Source organism: Tauraco erythrolophus, chromosome 3 (genome assembly GCF_009769465.1).
Source record: "Tauraco erythrolophus isolate bTauEry1 chromosome 3, bTauEry1.pri, whole genome shotgun sequence".
Lineage (NCBI taxonomy): Eukaryota > Metazoa > Chordata > Aves > Musophagiformes > Musophagidae > Tauraco > Tauraco erythrolophus.
The window spans coordinates 51,368,831-51,388,514 of record NC_141467.1 but is presented as its reverse complement, the minus strand read 5'-3'; the positions used below and the strand labels follow the sequence as shown (position 1 = coordinate 51,388,514).

Sequence of the window (19,684 nt, the reverse complement as noted above, 5' to 3'; positions counted from 1 at the left end):
GTTGTTCTCTTTTCCTGACAGCCCAGCACAACAAAATTGCAGAAAAAGGATGTCATTACCTTTTGTAAGAAGTACATCAAATGTAAATAGGCCACTGCTTATTAGAAAGATTCTCCTCAATATCTACTGTAGTCCATCTTTCTTGGACAGAGGTGATCAGACTACATGCTCTTTCAGCTGAGATCATATGAGAAGCTTGATACATGGAAGGATCAAACCTCTCTTTTTCTGAGGCTGCATTAAATGGACACTCAGTAGCCAACCTGTAGTTAAACCCACTTGGGTCTTATCTTCTTTCAGATTACTGAACTCACAGATAGTAGCAGTATTCTTGTTACTAGACCTGAAAGCCATGTCACATGCTCCTTTTATCAGCTCAGCTCTACTAGTCTTATATTTTAAATATAAGTCACCTAGTTCAGATATTTCAGGTGTCATCTGCATTAATGATACCTCCCAGCTGTAGGTTGTCAGCAGCTCATTACCATGTGCATACTTTTGTAAATTAAAGGTTCTTGAGTGTATTTACAGTCCTCTAAAGTACAAGAAAACCGTTTAGATTGCAAATTTGCTTAACAGTTCTGCCTACACTTAGCAAGTTAAGTTCCTTTTGCTGGAAAGCGCTTCATGTCACATGTCTGATCAGGTGGAATCTGCAGGGCATTTCAGCAATCATGGCCAGAGAGGACATGAAACAAAATGTTGGCCTCAGGGCTTGACTAGTGGGAATTAGCAGTGTCAGTGAAGTTAACCAGGAGAGGAAGACTGAGCCAAGAGAAGAATTTGGAATGGGAATCACCTACTGCCTTTCACAAATTAAAGAGGAGTTAATCCAATCAGAAGGAAAACATTAAAAACCCCTTTAAGTATTACCTTTATGAAAAATGACAAATGGTCTGTTCTCCCATAGGTGTACTGACATACATAGCATGCTTAAACAGACCAATATATAAAGCTCTGGAAGAGTTACTGCTTTTCAGTACAGGAATTAACTACAACTTCCCCTTAATCAGTGCAATTTACTTACTGCCAAAAGCAGTTGTTGAAATGAAGCCTGGACCTTGAAGTCCAAGATTTATGCTGCTTAAAAGATCAGAAATATGTAAAAAGCAGACTTTACACAGAAGACTTCGATGTGAATGAAAATGAAAATACACTTATTTTAAATTAGTGGATATGAGACTTCTGTGATTTCAAGGAAAAAAATTAATATTCAAAGAATTTGAATATATAGACTTAAAAAGGAGATACTCAAGGAATTTTTATTTGCAGAATATGAAAACTGTTCACTGCTGCAAAGATGACTAGTATGACTGCAGGCTATATTCAGAGCAGCATTTTAGACAAAACATGGGACACTTAGATCCTTTTGGGAAGATATGAAAGGAACCCATAGGCCTACTGAGAGAAGGGAGTATTTGTGGACTTAGGTCCTGATGAATAAGCTGTCCCGGCAGCTCTCTGTCCCTCACACTCTCCCGCTGATGACTTAAAGAGCTGTACAGGTGGCATTAGAAGTCAGTTCCTTACCAGTTCTGCATATCCATAGCATTTTGAGTCCTTGCTGTTTACCCTGCTGACCACTACACTCTTTCTGCCTCACAATTTGGCCTTGAAGAGTTTCTTCTCTTCTGTCCTTCCTCCTCTGAATGCATCCTTTTATAATTTGCCAGCTTTCCAAGGGCAATTCAATCAACTTGGAGATAGCAAAGAAATTTCTTACCACTTTGCTCAACTCCCTCTGTGCTCTAGCTTCTTAGACAAACTTTCAAAACCCATGTTATTTCTGACATGTTATATGTTGCAGAATTGGCCTTACTGCAATACCAGAAAGAATATTAGTTACCTGATCATGATAGATGAGGGGTCAGAAAAGAAGGAACTCTTTCTGAATTTTGACACAAACACCTACCTGATCAGCCATGAAAATCAATAGCCTGACTAATTAATTAGTCTTGACTTGGTAAATTTGCCACCATAGTGACTGCCATCTGTGATGTGTCTGACTATGGAATACAGCCCAGGTTTCAAGTACCTTTATCAAACCCACAAACTGTTCACTTTCACCTGCTTGAAGTTTAATCCCCACTTCTAACTTCTGTTTGTAGCCCACAGGTAGGTGGGCATGTAGGGTAACAAGACAAATGCATGCTGAGACCACCATGTAGAAATATCTTTTTTAAGGAAAAAAAAGCACAATCACCATAGTCAATTGCTTCTGGAGTATTTTTTATAACTAACCTGCTGTCATGGTTTGATGTGGAGGGGGGGGTGGTTCTGGTGGCAGGAGAGGGATTTTGCTCCCTGCGACCTCCCCGGTTTTGGATCCGGGTTAGGCTTAGTTCTGGCCACCGGATCAGACTGCCATCCCCCTCGGGGTTGAGCCAATAGGGCGCCTCTGCGAATTGCCCTATTTAAGTCAGGACAAGGGAACCGGAAAAGGTGCTTCGCCCAGGATCGACCAGAGAAGGGAGGAGGGCACTGCCCCCGCTCCCTGGCTCCCGGCCGGGCGGCTGCCTGCGTCGGGCCGGCGCCGCCCACGGAGAATGGCGGCGGCGGAGCCAGCTGGGGAACTCGGGGGCACCCCACTCCCAGGGTGCCTACTGGGCTGAGTTCACCTGGAGAGGACTGAGATCTGAGAGAAACAGCCGCATCGACAGCAGGTCAGTGAGGATGGAGCGGGAGGAGGTGTGCCGGAGCCGAGTTTCCCCTGCGGCTGATGGTGAGATAGCAGGCTGCCCCCCTGCAACCAGGACGGCCTCGGTGGAGCAGCGACCCACTCGCAGCCCGTGGGGAGAAGATGCCTGAGCCCGAGGATGGTCGTGTTGGGGGCACGACAAGGCAGAGAGGCATCTGGAGTCTTCGTGACGACCCACGCCGGAGCGAGTGGCTACAGCTCCCTAAGTACCCGAGACTGTGGTATAGCCCACACCGGAGCAATCTGTGGGGAAGGATTGTTTCCAGTGGGCTGGACTCACGTTGGAGAAATTTGTGGATTTTTCCTCGTGGGTAGGGGATCCATTGGAGCAGGGGAAAAGGGTGTAAGGACTCCTTCTCCTTTAAGAAAGAAGCAGCAGTAACAGCACGGAATGAACTGACCTGCACTCCCCCAGTCCCTGCCCCCTGTGCTGCTGGGGGGAGGAGGTAGAGCCGGGAGGAAAAGGAAGGTGGGGGGGGGGGAAGGTGTCGGTTTTAAGATCTGGTTTTGTTTCTTTCTGTCCTCTCAAGTAATCGGTTTTTATTTCCCTTTGTCCTTCTAAGTAATCATTAATAAACTGTTTTGCTTTGAGAAAAGCGCTGCCTGTTTTGCCCAGGACCATGGTTGGTGGGTGCTCCCTCTGTTCTTGCCTCAACCCTCAGTCCTTTTGTTTTTTTTTCCCTCTCCTCTCTACTTTATTGGAGAAGGAGAGACTGTGTGAGTTTTAGTTGCTGGATCAGCCTAAAACCACGACAGTCCTTTTTGGCGCCCAACGTGGGGCTCGAGGAATTTGAGATAAGAATAGTGATTGGGAGAGGTAACGGGCAAAACATGGACTTCACAGTGCTGAAAAACAGAAGGACCTTGGGAAACTTTGATTGTTGTGACTGGTGAAGGGACAAGGGGTGGATTGTTTGTAAAATGTGTGTTCTTCTTCTTCTTCGATGTTGTTGTTGATACTGTGTTCTTTTTCTGTAACTCTGTGTTCTCTTTCTGTAACTAAAGTTGTGCCTAAATATGGAATTCGCAGAGGCGAGGGGTGGAATGTCATGGTTTGATGTGGAGGGGGGGGTGGTTCTGGTGGCAGGAGAGGGATTTTGCTCCCTGCGACCTCCCCGGTTTTGGATCCGGGTTAGGCTTAGTTCTGGCCACCGGATCAGACTGCCATCCCCCTCGGGGTTGAGCCAATAGGGCGCCTCTGCGAATTGCCCTATTTAAGTCAGGACAAGGGAACCGGAAAAGGTGCTTCGCCCAGGATCGACCAGAGAAGGGAGGAGGGCACTGCCCCCGCTCCCTGGCTCCCGGCCGGGCGGCTGCCTGCGTCGGGCCGGCGCCGCCCACGGAGAATGGCGGCGGCGGAGCCAGCTGGGGAACTCGGGGGCACCCCACTCCCAGGGTGCCTACTGGGCTGAGTTCACCTGGAGAGGACTGAGATCTGAGAGAAACAGCCGCATCGACAGCAGGTCAGTGAGGATGGAGCGGGAGGAGGTGTGCCGGAGCCGAGTTTCCCCTGCGGCTGATGGTGAGATAGCAGGCTGCCCCCCTGCAACCAGGACGGCCTCGGTGGAGCAGCGACCCACTCGCAGCCCGTGGGGAGAAGATGCCTGAGCCCGAGGATGGTCGTGTTGGGGGCACGACAAGGCAGAGAGGCATCTGGAGTCTTCGTGACGACCCACGCCGGAGCGAGTGGCTACAGCTCCCTAAGTACCCGAGACTGTGGTATAGCCCACACCGGAGCAATCTGTGGGGAAGGATTGTTTCCAGTGGGCTGGACTCACGTTGGAGAAATTTGTGGATTTTTCCTCGTGGGTAGGGGATCCATTGGAGCAGGGGAAAAGGGTGTAAGGACTCCTTCTCCTTTAAGAAAGAAGCAGCAGTAACAGCACGGAATGAACTGACCTGCACTCCCCCAGTCCCTGCCCCCTGTGCTGCTGGGGGGAGGAGGTAGAGCCGGGAGGAAAAGGAAGGTGGGGGGGGGGGAAGGTGTCGGTTTTAAGATCTGGTTTTGTTTCTTTCTGTCCTCTCAAGTAATCGGTTTTTATTTCCCTTTGTCCTTCTAAGTAATCATTAATAAACTGTTTTGCTTTGAGAAAAGCGCTGCCTGTTTTGCCCAGGACCATGGTTGGTGGGTGCTCCCTCTGTTCTTGCCTCAACCCTCAGTCCTTTTGTTTTTTTTTCCCTCTCCTCTCTACTTTATTGGAGAAGGAGAGACTGTGTGAGTTTTAGTTGCTGGATCAGCCTAAAACCACGACACCTGCTTTCAAGGCTTTCACGTACTGGGATATAATCAAGTGCTGGACTAATTCACATAGTCCATTCTAGAGAAAGACAGTGCCCAATACCAAGACATCAAAAGCTTTTTGGTGCAGCCCTACAGCATGACATAAAAGAAAGGAAATTACAGCAGTGCATGCAAGCTTATGCTCAGAAACCGCAAGCACGACAGCTGAAGAAACTAATCAGACTAGCTTGGAGGGTGGGGAGATAAAGATTTTTGCCTTGCTGCTGCATTTTGCAGAGCCTTACTCTGGAACTTTTTGGCTATCAGCAGCACAGACAAGTTTTTGTTCACACTTCCAAGCCTGCAGCTGTCAATTTGGATATAACTCAAGGCCTTAGCTTGCAGAAGCTGTTTAAATATCACTCTGTTGTGGCAAAGTAAGGGAAAAATAAAAAGTTAAGACCTGAAGTCTCCCAGATTAACATATTAGAAGAGCTGCTGGCAGCTCATATAAAAACATTTGTACAGTGTCCCTCCTGAGTGTCTCAATAAATCCAAATTATTTTAATTACTTGAAATGAGACATCACATGAGAATTTGGATGAAGTGAAGTTGAAGGATGTTGCCAATATTAAAAATAATCAGCTTCTACTTGTAATGTTAAAAGCACCACACCTGACACAATGAACTGAGGTACACTGAAAAAAAAAAAAAAAAGTCACTGTATGCCAAAGGGCATAGCTGTACTGGAATGAGTTTGGAAATGACTGCCCCTTAACTGGATGTTGAACCGCATAAGTGAAAGTGAAGCGAAAATGCCAAGTGAAAATGGCTCTTCCATTCCAGGACAAGGACAGGGGCTTAGCCTGCACAAAGGCAGCTGAGTTTGTAGCAAAACTATTAGGTAATGCTGATCAGGCAGCTCTGCCAGATAATTGCCTCATAGGCTACCTCAAAATCTTTTTAGGATTTAGACTCCTTTAGGAGCCAACTCAGCCACCTCTGGTCACCCAACTGTGTCCCCAGGCAGGGACTTGGGATATGCTGAGGACTGGACTGTCATAGCCCCAGTTCAGCATGCTCAGGACCGCATAGCTTTAGGATGTGCTTGTCTATGTGAATGAGCAGCTATTCCCATTTTGAGACAGCTAAAGTGAATATAACAGTGATCCTGCTGTAAGAAATCATTCCTTCTTCTGGATACCAGTGCAGCCAGATGAGAGATGGCCTTGTAGACATGATACACTTGGATAAGAGTCAGGATTCAATTTCTAGCTGTGCTACAGATTTCCTGTCTGGAGCTTGGCTAAGTGGTTCGGTCAGTTCAGGCCTCACGTTAATTTTCTGTGTTTGTAATGCAGGTAATAGTACTCCTCTTATTCACAGGGGAATTCTGTGGATAAATACATTAAATGCTTATGTAGTTCTCAAACATTATGATGAAAGAAAAAAAAGGTTATACAAACCATCAAGTAAAGCTAGTACTCAGGACTGGCCTTTACTTTGTAAAGCGAAGCTGTACTGACAAGTAATTCAAACCCATCCAAATAGATGTTCATTATAAAACACCCACCTCCCCAAATTAAGTGTCCTATCTACTGGTAGAAAACAGCTGAGAGCGAGAAGCACAGTGAAATATGCTGATAGCAGGGCTTGGCATGAGAAACTGGCAGCAGAGAAACTATGCTAATGCAGTCACTGTTGACTCCAGTTGCTGCAGAGAACCGAGAATTTGTTAATTCACATTGTTTGGCTCTGTAGATTTGGTGTCAAGATTTGGCAAAAAGATGGGTGAAGTGAAAAGCAATGTACTTTAGGTTGAAGACTGGTATTCTAAAAGGTACCAGCCCATCTATTGACACCTCGCTATTTATGATATATCTGGGAATTAGTGCTGGTCTTTGGACTTGCTAAAAATATTTCACGTGAAAAGTATTTAAACATAGCTAATGGCAGTGACTTACTGCTAATGCCAGCAATGATTTTCCTTGGGGAAAGGAAAGGTTCCAACCTTATAAAATGCTGCACATACACCGGCCAAATTCCTCCTAAGGCCAGGCAGGGCACTAACTCACCCTGACGAGTCTCAAGTCGAGGCCTGCACACTCTGCCCACGGGCCTTATTTCTGCCTGGGCTGCGTTACAGGTGTGCCTGCTTCCAGCTGTGGCACAGCTGTGGATGTGCCTGGTCATGGACCAACATGCCAGCCTGTCCTGGTGATGGTGGCCCTGCCTGGACACACCCTGGGCTATGTCTGACCTTGGTTCCCCTCAGCAGGCCTGATCCTGAGCCTGCTGCCCCACAGGGACCCTCCGTAGCTGCGGGTCCTCTGGGAGCAGCTGGCACCAGTGGCGCCCTGCTGGTTACCTGGGGCTGTCTGGCGCCCTCCGCCAGCCCCGCAGAGCGGGCCCGTGCTGTGAGCGGCCATACCCTGCAAACCTGGCCTGGCTCTGCGCTCCGATCCTCCCGCACCACCGGCCCCTGCCCAAACCCAGGCCTCTGAGGGAGCCCCTCACAGGGGAACTCCAGGGCTCCTCAGGGGCCATGTGAGAACCGCCCCCCCTTCACTCCCCATAAGCCTGCCCAGCCTCTGGGGCGACTCAGGGTCTGCCCAAGCCTCCCGCCTGGCTCCACCCCCTCCGCCACCTTCCTGTCCTGTTTCCTTGTTTCCCTGCCCTGGTCCTGTGTCCCCTGAAATGCACCCTACACCCCATGGCAGTTAAATCACTCTCAGCAAAGTCCCCTCTGAGCCCAGATCTCTGCCAGGTGAGAGGACACATCCCTCGGGGGAAGCTGCTGTCTGGGCACTGAGGGCAGCAGCGGCCCTGTCTGGCCCAACCAGAGACCTTCCCACCCCACAGCTGCCCTCGGGACCCCACCTCAGCTCGGGCCATGGCCCTCAGTCCCACCCGAGCTGCCCCTGGATGTGACTGTCTCCTGTGGCACTGCAGCTGTGCCAAGCCATGGACCTCCCTGAACCGCAGGCTGAGGGCCCAGCTCCACCTGGGCTCAACTCCGTCATGGTGGATGGGCTGGCAGTCACTGGGCTAGACCCAGCCCTCAGAGCCATCTCCTCACCACGACCTCATCCAGCAGCCTTCTCAGCTGACCTGGCTGGGGCTCCCAGACCTGCCTCGCCAGCCGCGGTGTTGGGTCTGGGCTGCCCGGCTCCCCAACAGTGCCCCCGGTGCACTGAGAGCTCGACCTACATCTTGCTAACAGCAGGATTTTCTGGGATTTTGATCTTTACTTTTGAGTTAGTGCAGCACAAATACAGTTGGTACAAGAAGAGGAGCCAGGAACCTCTCCACTCTGAAAACCACTTGTTCATGTAGCTGCTGCAAGGTCATGTCTACACACGCACCACTGTGCTGAGCAAAACACTCGCTCAAGCACCAAACCCACAGAGAAAATAAGAGCTGTGATGATCATCCTTGGGCTACAGGGGATATCAGTGTCAGCAGCCCTGCAGCTGTCTGCAGACCGCATTGTCCAGCCCACGCTGCTCTGCGCAGATGTTATCCAAGTTTTCTCGTGAAGCTGCAGCGCGCTCCATGGAGCAGCATGGTTTTACTCTTTGTATTTTGCTTCTCTGCCTTTCATATGGGCAATCATAGTCATAGGTGCATTCTTCTGTATTTCTCACTGGTGTAAGAATATGAAATTTTAGCACTCTTGTAATAATGATTTAAAAATCATGTATTTCCAGGTTGTTCACAGAAATCTTGTGTGGGAAGAATGAACCAGAGAAATAAGGTGAAGGGAGGCAACTGTGGCAGGGAATAGCTGAAATAGAGACCGAGTAATTTTCAGCTGTAGTATTTAACTTTAGTGAGAAACGCAAAGGAGTTTTGGCACCAGCTCCAAAGGTTATGCAGTAGTTCCATTAAGCAAGTAGTAATTAGGAAAAAACCTAAAGCACGCACACGTATACTCACATGTTCTCTGGTTGCCACATCAATTCCTAGCAGTGCTAAGGCCTGCAAGGAAATAACAAACATTCAAAACTTGCTTCTGTTTTTTAATTTCCAGTGGAGTTACTCAGTAGCATAAAGGATGAGACAATAGTTGATTCAGCATACTGTTTTCTACTCATTTTATAGAAAATGTAACACATGTTATAAAACTTTTTATTGATTTTTTTTTCTGCTTTCTCTGCTTCATAAGCAAGGTAAAGAATTATATAGCAGGATGTGTGGAGCAGTAAAGAAATGCACATACTGTACATCTGGGGTTTTAACAGTGCTGCTAAGTATAGTGTGTTGGGAGCACAAATTCTGAACTGAACTTCCAATTTCACTGGAAATTGCACATTTTAAAAAAAAAATCATTCACATTTCATACTAAATGTCGGCTGCCTTCCTCATGCAGGCATTACAGTCCTTTCATGTGTTTTTTGTTGAAACGAACTGTTTCTTTATACTTAAGGGAATACAGGTGCAAAATGTATGTCAAGGTCCTGTAGCAAATACATTTAATAGTACTCTGAATAACTAGTTCAACCTGAACTCTGAATACATGAAGAAATAGTATCAATATTACATTACAGTACTGACTGGAGTCACCATATTATTACTGAAATAAAAAAATTATCTCTCCAACTTTTGAAATGATTGCAGGTCCCGTCTGGACATGCATATCCTCATCTGGAAAAGTTGGCTTCTTAATCCACAAGGGTTTAAATTCAGCTGTTTAGTGACCTGCTGTATTGCTTCCTTTATTTCCCATTGTTGGTTTGCATCCAGCATCTGGGGTTAAGGAAAATAAGAATCAAATACACTAAGAATTCTATTGACTTTTTTTCTGTCAAACTCTCTTCATAAAAAGAGCTGCAAAATTGATATGAAGTTGTAGAAATTCAGGAAATAGAAATCAAATGAAAAGCTGGAATTGCCATTCTGTCCATTTTATGCTTTTGGCCACACTTAACACTGAGTTGCAATGACTATAGCAATATCCAGACTAGGCTTGAACCAAGCAGATCAGGAGCTGTAGGAAGTAGAGCAGAGTCTTCTGTGGGAATGAGTGTATCTTGGCAGCATATACTTGAGTAAAGCACCCTAAAACATGGACGTGGCTGCCTGAAATATTCAGCAGAAAAGCTTCTTGACAAAAAAAAATGCAGTAGTTTAAATAAGATGAGTTTCTCAAGCAGCACTTCTCTCCCACGCAAGGGAGAATTTTTCTCCCTACGAGAAGTGAAACATCTGAAAATGACACCACAGTTCCTCTGCAAGCTCTTCAGGTGCTTGCCATCCTGTACTCACAGAGTTCTTCGTTCAGCATTTCATGATGTATGGCATCCCATGAAAGCCCCACGCTGCACTGCAGCACCCAGAGTAGGTCGTCAGCTGTGGCGTGTCAGGGAACATATGGGGCAAAGAATCCAGCTCATAGAAGCCAACAGAGTAACATTTCCAAGTCAAAATGTGTGCCTTCCATCTAGTACTCCTTTTCATTCAAATATTTCAGTTTGAAAAACTTCTTTTCCAGTTTATTTTTGGACAAACATAGGTGAAAAAATGTTAACAGGCTCTCCTGTGGAAGCCTCCCTGGATATAAAAGGCACTTTAAATCTTCTAGAAGACAGTCCTAAAAGTGGGTTCCCCTGTAGACTTGAAAGGGAGTTCTGGCACAGAAATACAGGATAAAATTCTTAGTAACACATCTAATTTGGTTATGTCCAATACTGCTCTTTGTTGATATATGTATCAACATTTGTTGCTATCATTATTCAGGACTTGAAGAACAAAGAAAAAAAGTATTTGTCAAGAGTATTTGTCATTTGTATATAATGAGAGATATTTTATCTAATGCTTTTAAATGGAAAATAACATAGTATAGTAGCAAAAAGTGATATTCACCATTATTTTGTCTGGGCCAATAATTTCTTGTATAAATTTGCATCTGCAAATATCATCCTGCAGATCTGCACCCACCTTTACTTTGAATGTAGATGTGTATTTGGAACAAGATATAGATAACTTCTGAATGATTAATGAAGCAATAAACTGGAATCCATAAACTAGAATTTACAACTTCAGCATCACTGTCTTACAGAAAGAACTTTCTTATTACTTCTCTTCCCTTGTGAGTAAGCCTCATCCAGCAATGTTTTTTTCATAAATCAATGGAAACACATTTATCTTCACTTGTGATCAGCCCTCAGCTTTGCCATACCATTACTGTTTTCCTGCAATGCAGCATTATGCAGTAGTAGAAGGGAGAAGTGTCTGAGAGAGATACAGAAGCAAAGTCATCAGTACCCGTATCATAGACCTGAAAAAGTAAGACTAGGTCTAAGCCATCTGTTCAAAGCATAAAACACAGAAGAATAACACTGAGCACAAGTGTTTACTATACATTGTCCAGCCTTCTCCCAAGGCTTATCTGCATAACTGCAAGCAAAGTTACATCAATTATACACCTCCAAATAACTCTACCACACTGCATCTAGAATCGTACTAACTTACACATTTTCAGAATAACAATAAGGTTTTAACTTCTTCCTAGGAGGTAGCTGAAAACCATCAGAAAATGAGATCAGATACCTGAATAACATCCAGCTGAACCAAACTCCTCAATCAGCTAACTGTAACGTATGATAAATTTTTCTAATCCAGGTATGAACATCCCATGACTCGGCAACACTATTTCTAGACATACCAAGGTGTATGTTTCCCAGACGATAAATCTCGACTATATTAACTAAATCTGACACTGATAAACTGTCCAAAGCTTTCACAATATTTTACAGAAAGCCAAGCACATGCAACTTTCTCTGACAGTAAGGATGCTGCTTTATGAAGGAAGTTAAGGACCTCCTGCTCCTAACAATTTCAGAGTATCCCTCAAAGCCGAGGCAACCAGAAGTTCTAGAAGAAACCAGAAATTATCAAACTTTTGAGGTTCATCTTGCCTGTGAAGGATACATCCCTTTTTCTCATCTATGAAGTTACTGCAGGTTAAGGGCACTGTGCTTCTGAATATAGCTATCCAAGCACAGATTTATGTGTTTTCATTAACACTCTTAATGATCACACTTTTGATTAATTCATGTCACTCTCCTGAGTATCCCTATGTGCATAAGCTCCTTGCTTAAACCAACACAGCTGCACCCATGCAAACTCACTGTTCTACATGATATACGAACATAAAGAGACTTCCGTTTCTACCTTAGTACCTTATTCTCAATACTTACATTCCTTGTGTAGATCCTCGATCACAGTCACGACTGTAACACTCTGCCTTACTGGGAAAATCACTTAAATGGCACCGGGTGTGCTTTTTACGTCCCCAAATGGATCTACAGTGTTACATTTTTACTCAGTCCAGCAAAACTTCTATAGTGTTCAGGAGCAAGCAGTGAGAATTGATCATCATCTGTTAGCATTTCCCCACTTCACACACCATTTAAAATCTTACTATTATTATCTCCTTAGTAACCCAACACAAAGAGTTAAATGGTAAAAAGTCACCAATACAGTGCAAGCTGAATGTCTTGACTTGCAGTCCTGGAACACTTGAGAAGATGCTGGCAAGCAACATGCTTCATCTCACATAGTCCCCTTCTCATTCTCTAAGAGACAAAGAATAATGGTTTTCATCAGGTACAGGTCTGTTTAAGCTCACCCCTTTAATTTTTCCCAAGTATGCCATTTTGGAGTATTTCGGCAGAGGTGCAAGCATAAATATCAAATTAGACTGTACAACAACTTCTCCTCACCCTCCAGGTTTCATCATTACAGTTGTCGCTCCAACCTGTCTTAGTCTCACAGGCTGGTGATGTACTCCCAAGTGAGCTACAGCCACCAAAACTGATGAGACAACTCAAGGATTAGGAAGATGGAGAGTACCAAAGTCCAGCTTTGAAGGAAAGATGACTTACCATAAGCTGCTTCGTCTGTTAGCACATCAGTAATATATCTGAAATCCATGCAGAATAGCAATTGTTTAGCATCCTGATTCATGGGTGACATATAAAATAAAAAGGCATAGCATAATAAAACAGTACAATGAAAAAATGATTAAGTAATGCTAGTCACTTGAGGAATGGCAGTTAATTTTTTTTCCTATGTCTCTGAAGCAAGCAGAGAGTTCAGACAGCAGATATTCTAAACCTTCCCCGCAAACCACCTTATCAGCCTCTGTTGCACTGCCAAATGTGTGTGTGCTGAATTTCATGGCTGTGAGGAGTTGATAATAAGCCCTTTTTAGCTTCCTTTTAAACTCTATCCAAGCAAGAGTAAAAAATTAAACAGGAAAGCCAAGTCACACTTTTCAGCTGTCAAATTAAGACAGAGAAGCACCCCTGTTGTCACACCTCCTGCTCTCAGGAAAGGAAAAACCAGGTTATTTTAGAACAGGCTCTTTTAGATCTTAATACTGAACGGAATTCTCCCGAAATGACTGATCACTTCAGCAAACAGATAACACACGAGGCCCACGCATTTGCTAGCAGAAAATGATAGCGTATACAGTTCAATTACTGAGTTTTTAGTTTTCAGCAAGGAATTAATTTTGGGAAAAAGCCCTCAGGAATTAAAAAAATTAAAACAAACCCTCAAATACCCAGACTTAAAGAAAAGCAGCTCCTTGGCCAAATCATAAACAAAGATGTACAGATTAAAGCATAATCTTTAAGAACACGTCTTCCTATTAGCAGCAGACATCAGTTCCTACTGCCAGCTATGATGCTGGAGTCAGACAAGACAAGCTGTACAGCTTCCCTAGAAGAGGGGCTAGTTTCCATCTCTGCATGAGGGTAGACACATGAAGAAGGTATGTTAGGAGGAAGGACATCTCTGAGCAGAAGGTAACACCCACTACCAGGGGAACAGCTTCTGTCTGAAATTACCTGTAAGAGCGTTTTAGTTCGGACACCAACTAAAACGCGTACTCTTCCAATACAGTTAAAAACAATAGGACCCAGTTGCCTTTAGACTGGAAATGTAACAGAATTTCTTTACCATGTCAACTAGTAACTTCTACATAAACTAGAAAAAAAAACAAATTAAGTAACTGGAACCACGTGGATGCCATAAAAGAGAGAGCATTCAGATGCTTTTTTCTTTTAGAGGAAGTGTCACGAAGTGCAATTATGTTTACATTTGGCACACAGAATTAATTATTGATGCCAAAGCAGTGTGGTTCTCAAACCCAGGCAAGAATATTTGACACTTTCCCCTGAAAATCATTAAGGATGGAGTATCGTTCTTAACCTGGTTTTATTATGGAAGCAGTATTGGGAGAGTGATTATTAAAAAAAAAGAAGTGCTTCATACCAGCTATCTGAAATGATGACCTTCCCTCTGGCCCCCTCCCTTGCTGGGAATCATTATCATACAAACTACCCTTTCAACATGCAAGATGTCTCTGTGAATTTTTTGATGCGCCTCTTTTTTGGACTGTATTATGCTCTTGGACTTGGGCAATGCTACGTGAAGGCTCAATTCAACAGAGCAGAAGTGAAAAAAAGAGCGAATGCTGGCAGGTCTGAGCCAGTGGGACTCAACCCAATTTCCCCTGCAAGCTCTACAGTCAAAGCAGTGTGGTGGCATGTTCCAAGCCACATGGTACGTGAGCGTGCACAGCAGCGACTCCAGCCAGTGCTAGCTGCAGCTTTTTGCTTCTTCTCTCCTCTGAAATCAGGTGTGAAAACAGCAAGCATGTCCGACCGTGCCTGTCAGGATACAGCCACAGCAATATTGTACCAGGTATTGTTTGTCCTCCTGCAGCGGTCCCAAGTGCTGGTTCTGGACTAGGAGTCCCCCCATTCCAAGGGTTTTAGGCTCACATGACAAAAGGCCAATTTCTGACTCTTACAACCTAAAGGGTTACCTGCCCTGCAGGTGTGAAGAGATCATGACCATGGGTTTGTAAGATTCTGTAATATGCAAGGACATGGAAGCTTTACCCTCTAAATTCCTCTGCTTTATTACAGATTGCCACAAATACCACAAAAATCACCACAAGTGAGTATACTACTACAAAAATCATCACTAGCAAACATACCTATGATTAATAAAATGAATATGAGTGAATATATATCAAGCTATTACAAATTACTACCAGCAATCAATACTATTGTATAAATCAATAGTATGGTATCAATCAATAATAGCATCATTCAGTGTTATAGTACAACCAATAACAGCAGCAGCCAAGTAGCTGTATACCATTACAGATTACTACAGCGTATCGTTAACGAAGCAAAGCTATCAACCATATAATAGCAGATATATTTAGGATAGATTACTTCTATGAAAATATGTAGTATCCATATGAAGCGAATTAAACTGGTTTCAGAAGGAGCCAAACCATCCCAAAAGGTGGGGACAAACAGATCCCAGAGGTGGACCAACCACCCCCAAAAGAGGGGAGGAAGACCAAGCTAGTAAGACAGCAGGCAGAGTCCCACTTTCAAAATGATCTGCATCACAGGCTCTGGTTTCAGCCAGGCACCCCTGGGAGAGCCTAAGAGCTGACAGAAAGTTCATGTGTGATTCAACTGGGAAGTTCTCTGAAAAACAGACTCCATTTTGGATAAAAATTCATAGATTCATAGATTTCTAGGTTGGAAAAGACCTTAGAGATCATCGAGTCCAACCATCCCTAATCCCCATTAAACCATATCTCCAAGTAGATCATCCACCCTATTCTTAAACACATCCAGGGATGGGGACTCAACCACCTCCCTGGGCAGCCTATTCCAGTGGCTGACAACCCTTTCAGAGAAGAAATACTTCCTAACATCCAACCTGAATCTCCCCTGACTAAGCTTATACCCATTTCCTCTTGTTCTATCACCCAACACTAATGTAAAGAGCCCTTCCCCTACCTTCCCACCATCTTTTCTCAAGTATTTGTAGGCTGTAATCAGGTCACCCCTCAGCCTCCTCTTCTCCAGGCTAAACAGCCCCAACTCCCTCAGCCGCTCCCCATAAGTTTTATTTTCCAGCCCCTTGACCAGTTTAGTCGCCCTTCTTTGGACTCGCTCCAGGAGCTCAGTATCTCTCTTAAAGCGAGGGGCCCAAAACTGGACACAATGTTCCAGGTGTGGCCTCACCAGTGCCCAGTACAGGGGCAGGATCACTTCCCTATTCCTGCTGGTCACACTATTCTTGATACACGCCAGTATCCCATTGGCCTTTTTGGCCACCTGGGCACACTGCTGGCTCATATCAAGCCGGTAGTCAACCAACACCCCCAGGTCCTTCTCCGCCAGGCAGCTCTCCAGCCACTCTTCCCCGAGCCTATAGCGATGCTTGGGGTTTTTATACCCCAAGTGAAGGACTCTGCACTTGGCCTTATTAAAGCTCATGCCATTGGCCACAGCCCAACGATCCAGTCTGTTCAAATCCCTCTGAAGGGCCTCCCTACCCTCAAGCAGATCGACACAGCCTCCCAGCTTGGTGTCGTCTGCAAATTTACTGAGGGTACATTCAATCCCCTCATCCAGGTCATTGATAAAGATGTTAAACAGAACTGGACCCAGCACTGAGCCCTGGGGAACCCCACTGGTGACCGGCCTCCAGCCACATTTAGCCCCATTTACCACCACTCTTTGGGCCTGGCCATCCAGCCAGTTTTTAACCCAAAGGAGGGTGTGCCTATCCAGGCCAGCAGTTATCAGTTTCTCCACCAGAACACTATGAGAAACTGTATCAAAGGCTTTACTGAGGTCTAGGAAAACTACATCCACAGCCCTTCACTCGTAACCAGGCGGGTCACCCTGTCATGGAAGGTGATCAGGTTTGATTGGCAAGACCTGCCTTTCATAAACCCATGTTGACTGGGCCTGATCACCCGGTTAACCTGTATGTGCTCATTAGTAGCACTCAAGATAACCTGTTCCATGACTTTGCCCGTCACCGAGGTCAAACTGACAGGCCTGTAGTTCCCCGGATCCTCCTTCCGCCCTTTTTTGTAAATGGGGGTAACATCCGCCAGCCTCCAGTCCAGCGGAACTTCCCCAGCGAGCCAAGACTGTCCAAAGATAATGGACAGGAGTTTGGCAATTACATCCGCCAGCTCTCTCAGGACTCTCGGGTGGATACCATCAGGCCCCATAGACTTGTGGGCATCCAGCCGAAGGAGTAGATCCTTGACCCGTTCCTCTTGGATCACAGGAGCTTCGATTTGCTCTCCCTCCCTGCACTCAGACACCGAAGGCCAGCTCACCTGGGAACTACTGACCTTCTTATTAAAGACTGAGGCAAAGAAGGCATTAAGGACCTCAGCCTTGTCCTCATCCCTAGTGACTAACGAACCCCCTGAGTCCAGTAGGGGCTGGAGGTGATCTTTAGCCCTCCTTTTGTTATTAATATATTTATAGAAAGACTTTTTGTTGTCCCTTACGGAGCTGGCTAGTCTAAGTTCCAATTGGGCTTTTGCCCCCCTGATTATCTCCCTACATGTCCTAACTTCCTCCCTGTGTTGATTCCTGGATGCCTGCCCATTCTTCCAAGACTTATAGACATCCCTTTTTCTTTTGAGATGTTCCCAAATCTCCTTTTTGAAATTGGAGATTTGAAATTGAATCTTTTTATGTTACAGAGATAGGGAATAAGACGTTGAGCAGCCAATAGATGTTGTTAATTTCTATTTTTCATCTGTAGCAGCCAACAGATGATGCTGTTTTCTGTTCCTTCAGAGCAATTTTATTTTTTTTGACTGTTTTCTACCTTCTCAGATCATAAATTGCCGTTACAGTCCCTTGTTTTGTGCTTATCAGTGGTATTTGTGGACGTCTCTGGTTTCTAGGTACTCTGCTGCACTTCAAAGAGGCCAGCTGCAATTTTCAAGGATGTTTTTTTCAGGCTTGCAGTTTCAGGCTGGCAGCCCTTTCTCTGTCAGTATTTTTGAGCAGACAATATCTTTTGTTCAGTAATTTCCCCTTCTAACCAGGCTGCCTTTATGGCTGCTCACATCACTGCCTAAATAGGTTATATTTAATATCCAGTAACATGCTAAGTGTACAAGATTTGGCTCCCAGATCAACAGCGTATTCAGTAGGGAAGTGGCTAAAAGATTCAAATCTCGGATTGAAATCTCCAAGTAAGAAAGACGAAATCAAGAGAAGGGCATAAAGAGAAACATCTGAGAAACAGGGCTAGGCAAAAATCTTTTCTGTCAGAACTAGAGTTCCAACAAAATGACTCTGAAATGTTCTGATCAATTCCACCACTAAGCACTGTGCAGTTGCTACAATTTTCCATCCTGCAAAAATCAAGCATGTGCAGAGTCTCCAAGAACTCAATGATGCCTGTACTTTATCTGATATTTTAAAGCTAAACATATGTATAAATTACTGCAAAATCAAGACCAGATGTGGAAATGAGGGCAACCAGGAGCAGGGAATGTCTCTGAATTAATGAGCATTCTTATATTGAGATCCCATGAGCATTACCTTTCCCTCTCTCGTGGCCCGTGGAGCGTTCAGGACAGCAGCTACGGCCAAGTGCACAGCACCCTTCTCCGGTCCAATCTTTCGAGCAAACAAATGTACATCCACCAGTATCATCCACAGTGGTTTGATACTCACTGAAGTCTCAGTTTCTGTTAAATGATGTTTTGCCCACCGGAGATTAAAAGACAGCACTGTTGATAACACAGCAAGGGGAAAAGTCACTGATACTGGAAAAAATGAGGAATCTGTATTGGTTAAAAATTACAAAAGAAGTAGATGCTGAAATGTGTGACTTGCGGCAAATACCCACTCTCTGAGTGGTCACTTTCACCCTGGCTTGCCTTAGCACCAGAAACTGTTCCCAGTTCACAAGAATAAAAAAGAAAATATTTTGTGAAAATGCACATGTTTGTTACTATCCTTTTCACAACAGCATCCCCAATGTGTCTTACCCAGCAAAGTTGCCTGTCACTGGTGAGCTCTCTGCAGAAGCCTCCAAAGTTGTTGACAATTTCTCCCATGTCTCTATTGACCATGTGAATAAAGAAAGCCTTGACAGCACATACGACTGCAAAGCATACCAGAATTTACTGCCTCGTTACAGCCAAATGCCTGTAATGGAATGACTGTGGGCCCTTTCCTCAGCTGATTCTTTGAGAATTAACCTTTTCTGACAGTCTATGAATTTGAATTATCAGCTTTGCACCATTCACTTTGCTCCCAGATCTGGGTGACTGCCGCCAATTTAGTTGCATGGCCATGTTTGATCTTATACTTGTCTGTCTCCAGATGCTGATCTCTTCCTCAAAAAAATTAATAATTACATAGGGCTTTCAAGATGAGAAGTTGCTCCTGTATCACCTCCCACTCCACAGAGGAAGAAAATCACCACCTTAGACTGACAGCCCAGTACAATGTTAAAGAGACAGAGGTCATCGGATCACATCTCCTCTGAGGAAAACAGCGTTTCTATAAATGAGGGAGTCTTTACATACCATCCCTTTCAAGCAACTGCTGCATCTCCCAGAGTTGTTTTGATTCTCGCAGTCACGTTCAAGTTCTCATTTCCTCATAAGGCATTCTGTTTCTGGCGGTGACATAATGGCAGTTGTGGTCCAGCTGTTTCAAGTCCCCAAGACTCGGGGCTGAGAGTGAATTCTATTTTTTTTCCAGTCCCACATAACACTATTCAATGTCAACATACATTCCCAGCAAGGGTTTTTGTTAGGGTAAACCACACACAAATCATGTCTAGCACACTGCAGAGTGTCAGAGAAAGGACAGACACAGTATGAAGCCTCGTGCCAACCATCATTTTCTTTAGCAGTGTGGATAAAGAGAGTCTTAAGAAAC

The 19,684-nt window shown here is 44.8% G+C and overlaps 1 protein-coding gene across 1 annotated transcript; it reads right to left on the bottom strand.

The window, feature by feature from the left end:
* Positions 1 to 5,162: 5,162 nt before the first annotated feature.
* Positions 5,163 to 19,351, bottom strand: ENOSF1 (enolase superfamily member 1). Its single transcript, XM_086609301.1, is given in 10 exon segments — positions 5,163 to 5,356; positions 8,861 to 8,900; positions 9,523 to 9,611; positions 9,614 to 9,668; positions 10,785 to 10,945; positions 12,809 to 12,881; positions 13,890 to 13,907; positions 18,332 to 18,409; positions 18,784 to 18,899; positions 19,327 to 19,351. Coding segments are annotated over 10 exon segments (849 nt in total).
* Positions 19,352 to 19,684: the final 333 nt, after the last annotated feature.